This window comes from Marmota marmota, unplaced genomic scaffold (assembly GCF_001458135.2).
Source record: "Marmota marmota marmota unplaced genomic scaffold, marMar, whole genome shotgun sequence".
Classification (NCBI taxonomy): domain Eukaryota; kingdom Metazoa; phylum Chordata; class Mammalia; order Rodentia; family Sciuridae; genus Marmota; species Marmota marmota.
The window spans coordinates 54,312,347-54,325,285 of record NW_025999900.1 but is presented as its reverse complement, the minus strand read 5'-3'; the positions used below and the strand labels follow the sequence as shown (position 1 = coordinate 54,325,285).

At 35.1% G+C, this 12,939-nt stretch overlaps 1 protein-coding gene across 1 annotated transcript in view; it reads left to right on the top strand.

The window, feature by feature from the left end:
* Eml5 (EMAP like 5) overlaps positions 1-12,939 on the top strand; it is a 194,718-nt gene that overhangs the window by 63,334 nt on the left and 118,445 nt on the right. The window contains exon 11 of the mRNA XM_048799527.1: positions 9,015-9,152. Coding sequence (XP_048655484.1) covers positions 9,015-9,152 — 138 coding nt within the window. The remainder of the gene's footprint in view (positions 1-9,014; positions 9,153-12,939) is intronic.

Sequence of the window (12,939 nt, the reverse complement as noted above, 5' to 3'; positions counted from 1 at the left end):
AGCAGTTTACTTTCTTCTAGTTTTGTGTACTTAATAAATGCAGTGTTTGCAACAAATATCATACATTTGTCATTTTGTACATATATAAATGTCTCTATGATAAATTCTTAATGTTCAAAGGATATGTGCAATTTAAATTTGATAAATGCCTTACATAGAGGCAGCAAAAATTTACACACTTACCAATATATAACAGTGCCTGTTTTCCCACACCCTTGCCAGCACTAATTATTACTGAAAAGGTGGAAAAATAGATTTGAAAATACATATTTCTTTCATATTGAGAAATGTTAAGTATGTTTATGTTTAAAGGCCATTTGTATTCCCTTTTCTGTGACCTGTTTAAGCTCTTTGCCTATTTTAATTAGTTCACTAGTTTTTTTCTTTAATTGACTTAAGATAGAATCTAAAAATTTCTGTCTATATATTGAAGAAATAGCCCTTTGTCTATGACAGTAGTTTTCAAAGTATGATTTTTTAAAAAAAAAATTTAGTTGTCAATGGACCTTTATTTATTTATATGTGGTGCTGAGAATTGAACTCAGTGCCTCACACATGCTAGGCAAGCAGTCTACCACTGAGTCCTGACCCCAGCTCAAAAAGTATGATTCTTATACTAGCAACATCAGCATTATCTAGGAACTTGTAAGAAATGCAAATTATTAGGCCTTTTCCAAGACCTGATATCAGAAATTCAGCAGTTTAGTAAGCCTTTTGTTTTAGTCAGCTTTGTTGTTGCTACAACCAAAAGGCCTGACAAAACAATTAGAGGAAGAAAAAAGTATATTTTGGAGATCATGGTTTCAGAAGTCTCAGTCCATAGATGGCCACTCCATTCCTTGGGGGCTCAGGTAAGACAGAACATCATAGCAGGAGTGTGGCAGGGGAAAGCAGCTGGGAGCATGGCAACAGGAAGCAGAGAGAGAGAGACTACGCTCTCAGCTCACAAAATATAAACATCAAAAGCACAGCTTCTTATGCTTCCTACACCACCTCCGACAGCATACCCTTCCTGCCTTTAGTTACCACTCTGTTAATCCCTGTCAGGATTAATTCACTGATTGGGTTAACCCAATCATTTCACTTCTAAATCTTTTTGCTTTGTCTCACACATGAGCTTTGGAGGATATCTTACATCTAAACCATAACACTTTCCAAAATGTAAACAGAAAGGAAAGACTTTACTGCTCATAAAATTTCACTGAAACTTAGGAAATGGACTGGCAAGGGAAAATAGGTTTTATTCAAAGCTGGCTTTTCTTTCTTAGATTTCCATCTCCTGAGACTTGGGCACAGAAAGCTTTTATAAGAGGAAAGAGGGTACAGTAGGATAAAAGGGAGGAAATACACATGTGGTTTAGCTAGGTATATTGATCAGAAGCAGTCACAATCTTGGGTTCTCAAGAGCCCAGTTAGGCCACAAGACTGCATTCCCAGGATGAAGAAGTTCTGAAATTAAAACAATTTAGAGCTTTTAATTTAAAAGGGGGTCTTTTTCAAAATGACTACATTGTACACTAATGTTTGAGAACTAGGTCATTGGTATAAGTTGAGATATCTTTTCTCATTTGTCATTTGTCTTTCTTCCCCCCATTTCATCTGTAAATATTTCAATTTGTATCTTAAGGACATAACTCTAGGGGCTGGGGCTGGGGCTGGGGCTCAGCGATAGAGCACTTGCCTGGCATGTGTGAGGCACTGGGTTTGATTCTCAGCACCGCATATAAATAAATAAAATAAAGGTCTATCAACAACTAAAAAAAAGAACATAACTCTAAACATCATTATAATTTTTTCACACAGCATTCCTTGAACATAATAAATATTTAATGTAGGAATTCTGATTGTCTCATGTAAATTTTATTTTTTCTTAGAATTAGGATCCAAATAAAGTCTATATCTTGCAATTATTGATATGTCTGTTAAGTCTCTTATTCAATAGCTTTTTTTTCTTTCATTTCCCCCCTTTCTTACAGTTCATTTGTTGAGGAAAGACTTTACTCTGTAGAGTTTTCCATGTTCTAGGTTTGGCTAATTGCAGACCCAGAGAATACTTTAACACATTCTCTGTTCCCTGTGTCCTATAAACTGATAGGTAGATCTAGAGGTCTAATGAAATGCAGTTATGAATTTTTACCAAGAATATTTCCTAGGTAGCGAAAACTAGCTCTCCTCTGATGGTATGTAATATATAGTCTTTTTTTCTTTTTCTCCTCCTCCTCCTCCTCTTCTTCCTCATCCTCCTCCATTTTTGGTATTAGCAAGGATTGATGGGCATTGTTGAGACCAATATTTCTCAACCTTTTTTTTTTCACTGTTACTTTCCCAGTGAAACTTTAGACTTTTTTTTAAAAAAAATTTCAACCTTTCTTTGTGAAATTTCAATACCAAAACTAACTATGTATCTGTTTTTATATTGTGGCCGTTTATAGGAGTATAAAACATTGTAATTAGATTTTTCACACCTAATAACTCATTTTTACTTTTTGGAGGTAATAGTTCCTCTATTGAGAATTTTTGGAATATTTGCATATACATAATGAGATACCTTGAGAATGGAACCCATGTCTAAATATTACCAAAAGCTTCATCCTTATCCCTGATGCCAATACAAATAACAAGGACAAGGTTTTGAGAAAAAGGAAAGAGTTTTATTAATTTGCTTGAAAATAAGGAGAGTTGCAACCTAAAAAGCTACTGTCCCCCTTGTAAAAGGGAACAAAGAGCTTTTTAAATGGAAATTCTGGATGTACCTATAAAAGGGTACACACAATTCATTTTTACATGGTAGCCTGGAGTTAGCCATTGCTCAGACCTACTGGCACCAGTTTCCAAGTCTGCAAATCTTGCTGGCACACATTCCTTCATTCTTGTGTTCAGTAAGCTGGAGGACACTGTAACAGCCTAAGATGGGAAGAATATTCATCTTGCTTCCTCGTGTTTAGGGCAGGTGAGAAGAAGAGGAAGAAAAAGAAGTGGGAAAATAACAAAAACACAGTTTTATTAAAATAAGTCTCCAATGAAGGAGCAGCAAGGTTCACACACAAAGTGTGAAGTAGACCCTGTTACATCAAAATTAATTGTTTCGTGTACACCTATACATATAGGCTGATGGTAATTTTTTTTTTTTTTGGTGGTTCTGGGGCTTGAACCCAGGGCCTTGTGCATGTGAGGCAAGCACTCTACCAGCTGAGCTGTATCCCCAACTCCTGATGGTAATTTTAAAAAATATATATTTTTTTAGTTGTAGATGGACACATTATTTTTATTTTTATGTAGTGCTGAGGATCGAACACAGTGCCTCACATGTGTGAGGCAAGCACTCCACCACTGAGCTACAACTCCAGCCCTAGTAATTTTATATAGTATTTTTTACTACACTTGCATTGTGAGCATCACTTGAGGTCATATATGGAAGTTTTCAGTGTCATTTCAGATTTTGGAATTGTGGATTAGGGTTGTTCATCCTATGTATTCTTCCTGCACATTAGTGGTGTTTTTGTTGTTGTTTCTTTGTTTTTTGAGATGAGATCTTGCTGTATTACTCAGGTTGGTCTCAAATTCCTGAGCTCAAGTGATCCTCTAGCCTCAGCTTCTGGAGTAGTTGGGGCTACAGGCATGTGCTACCATATCTAGTTTACATTAATGCCTTTGTTTTTTAGGTCTAACCATTCATGTGTGTAAAGTTTTCTTTGGTTTAAATGGTGGAGTGGGCATCCAGACTAATTATTGATAACTACTAATTTGTCTTTACAATATACTACTCAGCCATGCCATTTACTCTCATTATGCTAGTCTATTTTATGGGGATGGAAGGTGCCATAGCTCTGTTGAAACTTGCTATATGGGCTGCCCTCTATCCATGTGCTTTGCTAGGAACTATTTCTTTTTAAATATTTATTTTTTAAGTATAGTTGGACACAATACCTTTATTTCACTTATTTATTTTTATGTGGTACTGAGGATCGAACCCAGGGTCTCGCATGTACGAGGCGAGCCCTCTCCCGCTGAGCCACAACCCCAGTCCCTAGGAACTGTTTTAATAGTTTCTTTCCTTATGGAATTGCTATTACCAGCTGCTGTATAGTTGCTGAAAAAAGGGCAATTGGTCCTTTAGAAAGTAATTTTTCATATTTCTGTTTCTATTATTGGTGACAATTTGTTTGGAAAGGATTCTTCTAATGAAAACCACCAGAGATGCTCATTAAAGTGTAAATTGCCTTGGAAGGCTTTAAAAAACTGACAAGATAGTAAGGAACTGTTCAAACATTTTATAAAACAAAATGAAAATTTAGGAGCATCAAAGAGCCAAAGTCACTTTTGCCCTGAGGGCATTTTTTCGCTTGCATAAACTTGAACTTTGTTTATGGCTTTCTCTTGTGGTACTTTCTCTTGAGATCTTGAGTACAGTAAAATTTTATGGTAATTTTTTTTTTCTTTTTTACCCAGGGACCCCAGCCAGAGGCTTGACTCTGGGAGTCCCAACAGACCGGTTTCAGCCACTGGCCACATCTAATTAACAAAGAGAAAAATGATGATGAAACAAGAAATGAAATGTATATAGGAGGGTAGTCCTATATACATTGCCAGAACTATAGATTAAGCATATTTAACCTGTCTGTCTGTCTGTCTGTTTATAGCAGATGCAGATTTGTGTGGGAATGGAGATATCACTTCTTAACTTTTGATGCTAATTATTATTTACATAGCATTATTTGTTATCCAAATTACTTTAGCACAGAGGTTTCACATATAAGTACTGCTCTAGTGTTATAATTGTGTTGAATTTATTAAAAAACAATATCAAGTCTACATCAAAAGCTAATTTTTAAAGCTGTTCAGTGTTTTATAATTGTGCTTGAGAACAGTTCTTTTGAGAGCAGTTCTTTGGTTCAGAAAAATTTTAGTTTTGGGACTGAGACATAACAATAAAATTTTATTGTAATTTTTTTTTTTTTTTTTTTTACCCAGGGACCCCAGCCAGAGGCTTGACTCTGGGAGTCCCAACAGACCAGTTTCAACCACTGGCCACATCTAATTAACAAACAGAAAAATGATGATGAAACAAGAAATGAATTTATTTTTGGTTTGTCTAAAAACCAGCAAGACAACTGCTCTAGAAATCTGTATTCCCTGTACTGACAACAGTTTTAGGATCATATAGAGAGAGAATGAAAGGGGAGAGGCAAAAGGTATGCATACGCATAGGAAGTCTGGTTCTGCCCATCCCTTGGCTCTGGATTTTGGGGGCTTGATATGAACTGGGAAGGAAAAAATAACATATTAGGACAAAATGTCAGGACAGTGTCTGGGTACTTCTTCAGATTCCCAATTTTAAAGGTGCCCATTACAGATGTCACAAGAAGGCAGCCAGGTTGTAGGCCCTCACCTGACAATGAACCTGCTAGCACCTTGACTGTGCACTTCCCAGGCCACAGAACTTCTGGGTGGTTGTTTAAGCCACCCAGACTATAGTATAGTCTGTTACAGAGGCCCAAACTAAGACACAGGTAAAGGAGGAAAAACACTACTCTTGTTCTCGATACAGAACATTATCAAAGTTTACAATTAAATCCCTGGTTCTCTACACAGATGTAATTGATTTTGTTTTACTGCTGTGTTACTTAAGCTATCAAAAAAGTAAAAAGGATAAATAAAAATAAAAATAAAGAGACTCACCTGTGGAGCTGAAGCAGCCATGGGGGTTCATGGCACCAGTTCTTGGGATCCTCAGAAATAATCTCATGAGAATCACACAGGAACAAGCAGGAGTTTATTAGAAAGGGTGAGAGTACAGATGTTCCCAGGCACTAAAGGGACCACCTCCATGGAGGACAAGAGTTGAGATTTTTAAGTGCTTTGTGTCCCTTTGTTCTGATTTTATTCTCTTATACCCTCTTAAGTGGTATATTACCCCTTTGTTTAGCCCTCAGAAAGTTTATTTTGTGAGGGTTATGATGACCTAGTCACAGGGGTGGGTGTGACATGATTTTAGTGATAACCTTTGACAAGGAGTGGGGGGGTCATGAAGATCTGGTCACGATGAATAGGCATGCATGATATATATTGAAACAGCTTGCTTAATGGTTATAATAAACTATGGCTGGAGGAGGTTTGGCATACCACCTCCCATTTTCCAGATGCTTGTCTGCTTTGAGAAGGTTCCCTGTGATACCCAGTCCTATAATTCATGGACTCTCTGGTGCACATGTCTGATTTCCTCCCTGTAAGTTACAACCCTTCATTGTCCTTCCTCCTATTACCTGCTCATGGCTAAACTATCTATCTAGCATTATCACTGCTAAGCCATCAAACAGCTATGAGGTAGTGTAAGTGAGGATTTTTCAGCTTCTATTTTTGAGAAAAATTCATAGCACTAAAAATATATCTACAAGAGCAAGTGAAGTTTACCATTAACACTTTTGGTACAAAAACACATGGAAGAGTTTTTTAAAAGTTTTTTTTTCTTGCAATGTATCTGCTGAAGAATAATATAGTAAATAACCACAAACTTTAAATACTTTATATTTTCAGAATCTTCATGAATTTATTTAAGCCATTTTTTCCATATTTTTACCACCATCAACTACAATTCCTTTTAGTAGAGTCCAGTTTAGGTTGTATTGAATTAATGTTTTCTCAGTGTTTTTGAAAATATTCTTGCCTATAGTTCTATGCAGACTATTCATAGTAGCTAATTCTTTAGTCATATTAAACTTGGCATTGACTTCTCAAATAAACAAGTGGGCAAAATTGGTTAACATCTGTTAACTTATCCAGATTCAAGGAAAAACTATTCAGTTTTTAAATTAATTACTGACACATTCCTTGTATTCTTAACCCTTTGAGCTACAGTTCTTGTGAAAAAAAGGCTAAATTTTCACTTACTGTATTTTCTCTGGACACAATTCTTCTGCTGCTGCATCCCAAAATTATTTACTTCACTCATCACTAATGAACAGCTTTCCTTGCTTGACTAACAAATAAGCCATTATTTGAAACTTAACTTTTGTGGGGACCTCATTTCAAATTTTAGATTTGCAAAGAAATTCTTCTCTGATGAGAGATTTTGTTCTAAATTTTATACTATTTTGACTATTGTTTTCCCATTAGTTGAAAGTATTATGATGAGTGTTTAATCTGGTAATATTAATTTGTATGCTTCTAACAGCTATAGTGTTACATAATAAACACTATTACTTGTAAAATTACATAATAAACACAGTGCTTTGCTGTCTAATCAACAGTATCATTTGTAATCCATTGTTCCTTAAAAATGCAACATTCAGGGGCTGGAGATGTAGCTCAGTGGTGGGGCACTTGCCTGGCACGTGTGGGGGACTGGGTTCCATTCTCAGCACCACATAAAAATCAATCATTGTCAATCAATCAAATAAAGGTGTCCATCTACAACTAAATTTTTTTTAAAAAAATGCAACATTCAAAATTACTTTCTTTACACTTGTCTCAACATGATAGATATGCACTATGGTAATAAAAATAATAAAATGTTGCCATGTAGTAGACATTGCACTTGAAATTCTTTCAAGTTATGATTGTACCTGCAATTTGTAGTGCACCAAGTAGTACAAAGTGAATGTCTTTCTTTTTTTTGCAACATCTACATTCTACCTCTGTAGTGATATGTAAGTCATAGACAATATCTAAATAACTGATCATGACTGTTTCCATAAGACTTTATTTATAGGCACGTTTTATATATTTTCTTGTGTTTCAAAATTTTATCTTTTTAAATTTTTTTTTAACCATTAAAAATGTAAAATCCATTCTTAGCTCTCAGACTATACAAAAATTGGTAAAGGCGGCCTGGTTTGTTCCACAGGCTGTGGTTTGCTGACATCTGTGGTAAGAGAGTAGGAATTCTGCAGCAAATACAGTACTTAATGATAAAACATTGAAACTTTAACTTTGAAGTCAGAAAAAAGACAATGGTGCCCACTTTCACTACTCCATTCAGCTGTGGACTAGATGTCTGCATCAGCACAGTAAGTTCAAATAGAGAGGGAAGATGGCAGGTCCAGGGAAATGGAGAGATAGGAGGGAGGAAGGCAGAGGAATTAGAAAGGAAGAAACAAACGTCATTATGAGCAATATGATTATATATGTGCAGACCAATTATTGGAATTGGTTATTAAAATAATGTAGAAAAATAATGTTTTCTTTAAACAACACATTTTTAAAAAGAATACTGCTATAAAAACATTTTTAAAACTATTTAGTTTTAGTGATATTTTTCAGACCTTTTGGGGTAGATGCCTATTCATTAAGTTGTAGCCTTTGTTTCATAATATATGCAGTTAAAACTCCTAAACATTCTCCTCATTACTATTCTAGCTGTATTCCACAAATTTTGATGTGAAAAATTTTATTATGACTTATTTAAAAAATTAACTAATTTTCATTAGTATTTTGGATTAGTATTTTGTCTTTTGAAAGTATAGTCCTCATTTTTCAAACAATACCTTTTTCATTGTTGATTTCTACCATGTAGTCTGAAACAGATTTTGAATTGAATATTTTTAAGTGTTGCACTTAAATTTAAAAGGCTATATATGCAATTTAAGGTTATGTATAAATATCTTTATATACAGAGAGAGAGAGATGGTTATTTTTGGTCATTTACAATTCATCTACCTAAAATGAATGATTAGGACAAATTAATATCATTTTTAAGAACAAAAAATTCTATCAACCTCTGTCATTTTAAGCATGAACAATATTCCTGTTTTCACAGTAAGAATTCCTTGCACAAAGCAAAGATAATTGAAATATCTAGAGAGCTGGGGGATGTGACTCAATGGTTGAGTGCTTGCTTAGCATGCACAAGGCTTGGGTTAGCCATCACCAGCCCCCGACACACACACAAAGAAAAGTCTAGATTCATATTACTTAAAGTGAGATGATTATTTTAACCAATTTTTTTCATAGTCTATCATTATTTTAAAGTACACATTAATTAACTACTATTTTTAATTTTAAATCAAATGTTACAGGATTTGGAGCCTAGTAGATCATGCATTAATAGCAAGATGTAATATGGAGGAACCAATTCGTTGTGCAGCTGTAAACGTAGATGGAATCCATCTTGCCCTTGGAATGAAGGATGGTTCATTTACTGTTCTTAGAGTAAGGTATGGTATTAGAGCAGAAATGGAAACAGTAATTTTGTGTTCGTTGAGAGAGAATATTTTACATTGATTTTATTTATCCTTTCTTTCACACTTCTTGTTAACATATGTTTCAGATATTAGTTTCATTAAATATAAAATATATTTATAAAAAAGAAATTTGTCAGAAAACTAAATAAATTGAAAATTTTTGGGAAGTTAAGAATGCTTAACAGATTTTTGGCTGAAATTTTGAGCAATAAAGTTTGGGTCTTGACTTCTTTCTTTCTTTGGTAGTATTGATTTTCAATAATAATTCCCTACCATTAAACAACCCCAAGGCTCTGAAAATGGGTGAATGGTTTTTGTTGTTGTTGTTACTTACAGCTTTATGGTCCCCCCCACAAAAAAAATGCTCTTCGTTGGATAATTAGAAATTTTAAATAATTTGTTAAAGCATTTTACATGTTGTATTGAATTATAGGTAGATACATACAATTTGAATTCTATGTAGACATAAGAAAAATTCCCCTAGATACACATATGTTGGCAAGGGTAAGTATTTATGAAATCTTTCTTTGCTGGCTCAATGATCTTCTACCCAGCTATACAATTCAGAAACCATTAGTTCACTTTTCTCTGCCTTTCTTATTCTAGAGAGTCTGTTTCTGAATAGTCCTCATATTAATCTTCTTTCCATTCTCACCATTGTGCCCTTTTGTCATCTCTGAACTGAGTTGGTAGAATAGCCTCTTGGCTGGTCTCTTCACCTCTTGTTTTTCTTCCCTCTAGACCTTTATTCCCTCTACAGTGATAGTGATTCCTTTTAAAACACATTTGTTTACATTCTTCCTCTTTCCAAAGTATGTGAAAAATTTTGTGCTGTCCTTAGAATGAAGTTTCTAGTCCTTAACATGATTTTGCCTCTGTCTTCAGCCTGTTTCTCTACATCTCGGACTCTTTCCTTCATCTGTACAAAACTTCTTTCATTTCTTCAGATATATTGTGTTCTTTTATACATCTGAGCTTCTATGCATGCTGATTCCTCTTTCTGCAATAGATTTTATAATGAGACATGCTACAGTTTTTCTTTTAAATTATTTTTTATTGTGGTAAAATATACTAATTTAAATTTAACTTTCAGACATTTTTAAAATGTGTGATTCAGTGGCATTAAGAACATCACATTATGCTACTATTGCCATCATCCATCTCTAAAATGTTTCTTCTTTCTGTCGGATTCATCGTGACATAACTGCAGTCACCCCCAGTTATACTTGTCATGATTGCCTCCAGGGTAACCGCAGCTGATTTTTCCTGCATAATTTATCAGCATACTATAAATAGACAAAACCTATAGAATGTTATGTGTGGAGCTTTAAATCATACCCTGGCACCAGAAGTGTGCCTTGCTCTTTGGTATTAGCTTAGGATAACCAGGTACATTCTGGCTTGGATGAAGTAATTTTTGTTCTAAACAATGTATGTGCCTCTCTTTCTGGCCCAAATTGCAGGATCTATTTTGTTTTGCTGCTGCCTAGGACCATGCTTCTGTGACTAAGTCCCCCAATAAATCACACTCTGTGCAATCCTAGATCTGTCTGCCTCTCTTTCTTCAGCTTCACTGCACCTTGGTGCCTGTTCTCATACACATACTGGGTTGTCCTGGAACATTTCCAAACAGAAACTCATAAACAACAACTCTTCATCTCCTCCTCCCCCGAGTCTCTTAACAACCACCACTCAGTTTTCTTACTCTAAGAAAGATAGAACATGACTATTCTAGGTACCTTTGATAAGTGGAATTTTTAAACTAGGTTTTTAAACTGCAATTTAAGTATATAAAATTTAAATGTTAATTAGTACTTTTCCCCATATCCCTATAAATATCTCATGTTGCCTTTTTTTTTTTTTTTGGTACCAGGGATTGAACCCAGGGGCTCTTAACCACCGAGCCACACCCCCAGACCTTTTTTATGTTTTATTAGAGACAGGATCTCATTGAGTTGCTTAAGGCCTCGCTAAGTTGCCAACACTGTCTTTGAACTCATAGTCCTCCTGCCTCAGCATCCTGAGTCACTGGGATTACAGGAATGCACGACGCAACTGGTGTGTTGCCTTATTTTATCATGTCAAAATAGCTTCTTAAACTGAGATAAAAGACTATGAGGCCAGGCACGTAGCACAGGCCTGTAATCCATGCAGCATAGGAGACTAAGGCAGGAGGATCTCAAGTTCAGAGCCAGTCTCAGCAAAAGTGAAGCTCTAAGCAACTCATTGAGACCTTGTCTCTAAATAAAATACAAAATAGGGTTGGGAATGTGGCTCAGTGGTTGAGTGCCCCTGAGTTTAATCTCCTGTACCCCTCTCCCCCCAAAAAAAGACTATGAAACTTTCCTGTTAGGTTCTCAGTCTAAGTTTGAAATTTATTTGATCATTAATTCTAGAATCTTTCTGTATAATCATCTAAGATTGGACATTTATTCTTCTTCTCATTGGTTAATTTATTTGGAGGCTGGTATTTAGTCTTTCAAGTTAGAAATCATAAATAGAAATACTGGACACTATGAGTAATATCTGTGATCAACTTTATTTTTCTTTATTTTGAAATAATTTAAAGTATTAGAAGTATTGGAATTGGAGTGGAATGCTAAATTATAGAAGCTTTACAAGAATTTAAAATGTATATAAAAAATTAGAATTCCTATCATATAGCTGATATGCTATGGTATGCATTAAAAAGTAGTGATTTTTAATAATTTATACATTAATTGCCCTTTCAGTTACACATTTACTTGTCCTTTCAGTTATTGTATGCAGCAAACTGGGTGAATAAGTTCTTATCTCTAATTAAGGTTGTAGTTTCACAACTGAATCCAATATTGCTATCAAGATCCTTGGGATGCTTATTTTAACTGTTAAATGCCTTAACCACAGAATTGTAACTCACAAAATCCTAAATTTACCAAGTCATTATGCTTGGTTTGCTTTTTATTCTCCATTTGATAAAGCAGGATTCATGAATACAGCTGTACTCACAGGAATATTTACTTTATGGTTGGAGAAATATAGAATAGATTAGAATCTGACATACTGATTTTCCCCCTTTGTAGTGCTGGAAAGAGAATGCATGCTAGTTAAGAGCTCTGTCAGGGCTGTGGTTGTGGCTCAGTGGTAGAGCGCTTACCTAGAATGTGTGAGGCACTGGGTTCAATCGCTGGTACCACATAAAAATAAAAACAAATAAAATAAATGTATCATGTCCATCTACAACTAAAAAAATATATATGTGTTTTTAAAAGAGCTCTATCATTGAGTTGAGTTTTGTGCAAGGTTAGACCAGAGACCCTACACCTAATGGAAGAAGAAGTAGGCCCAAATCTTCATCATGTCAGCTTAGGACCTGACTTCTTTAACAAGACTCTTAAATTGCAAGAAATAAAATCAAGAATCAATAAGTAGGTGGGAACCATTCACTGTGCAGCAGCTCTTTGTCCCAGACTGGGCGGGTCTCCAATCCTGAGTGCCTAGGATTCTTCCCTTCCCTTCTAATGTATTTCCTCCCAAGCATCAAATAAATTTATAAGAGTAAACAGTAACTCAGCAGTCAAACAGAACAAGAAGTAACATGAGCAGCATAAAAAAGCAAGGAAGAAAAGGAGTACAAACAATGAAGGACAGCCTAAATATTCAGGAGGATCTAGAGTCATTAGAAAAATGGTCATATAAAGAACTCAAGGAATGCCTTAGACAGATGGAATGGAACCTTAAAGAGGATTCGAGACAGCAAATCCAAACAGTGAAAGAACAC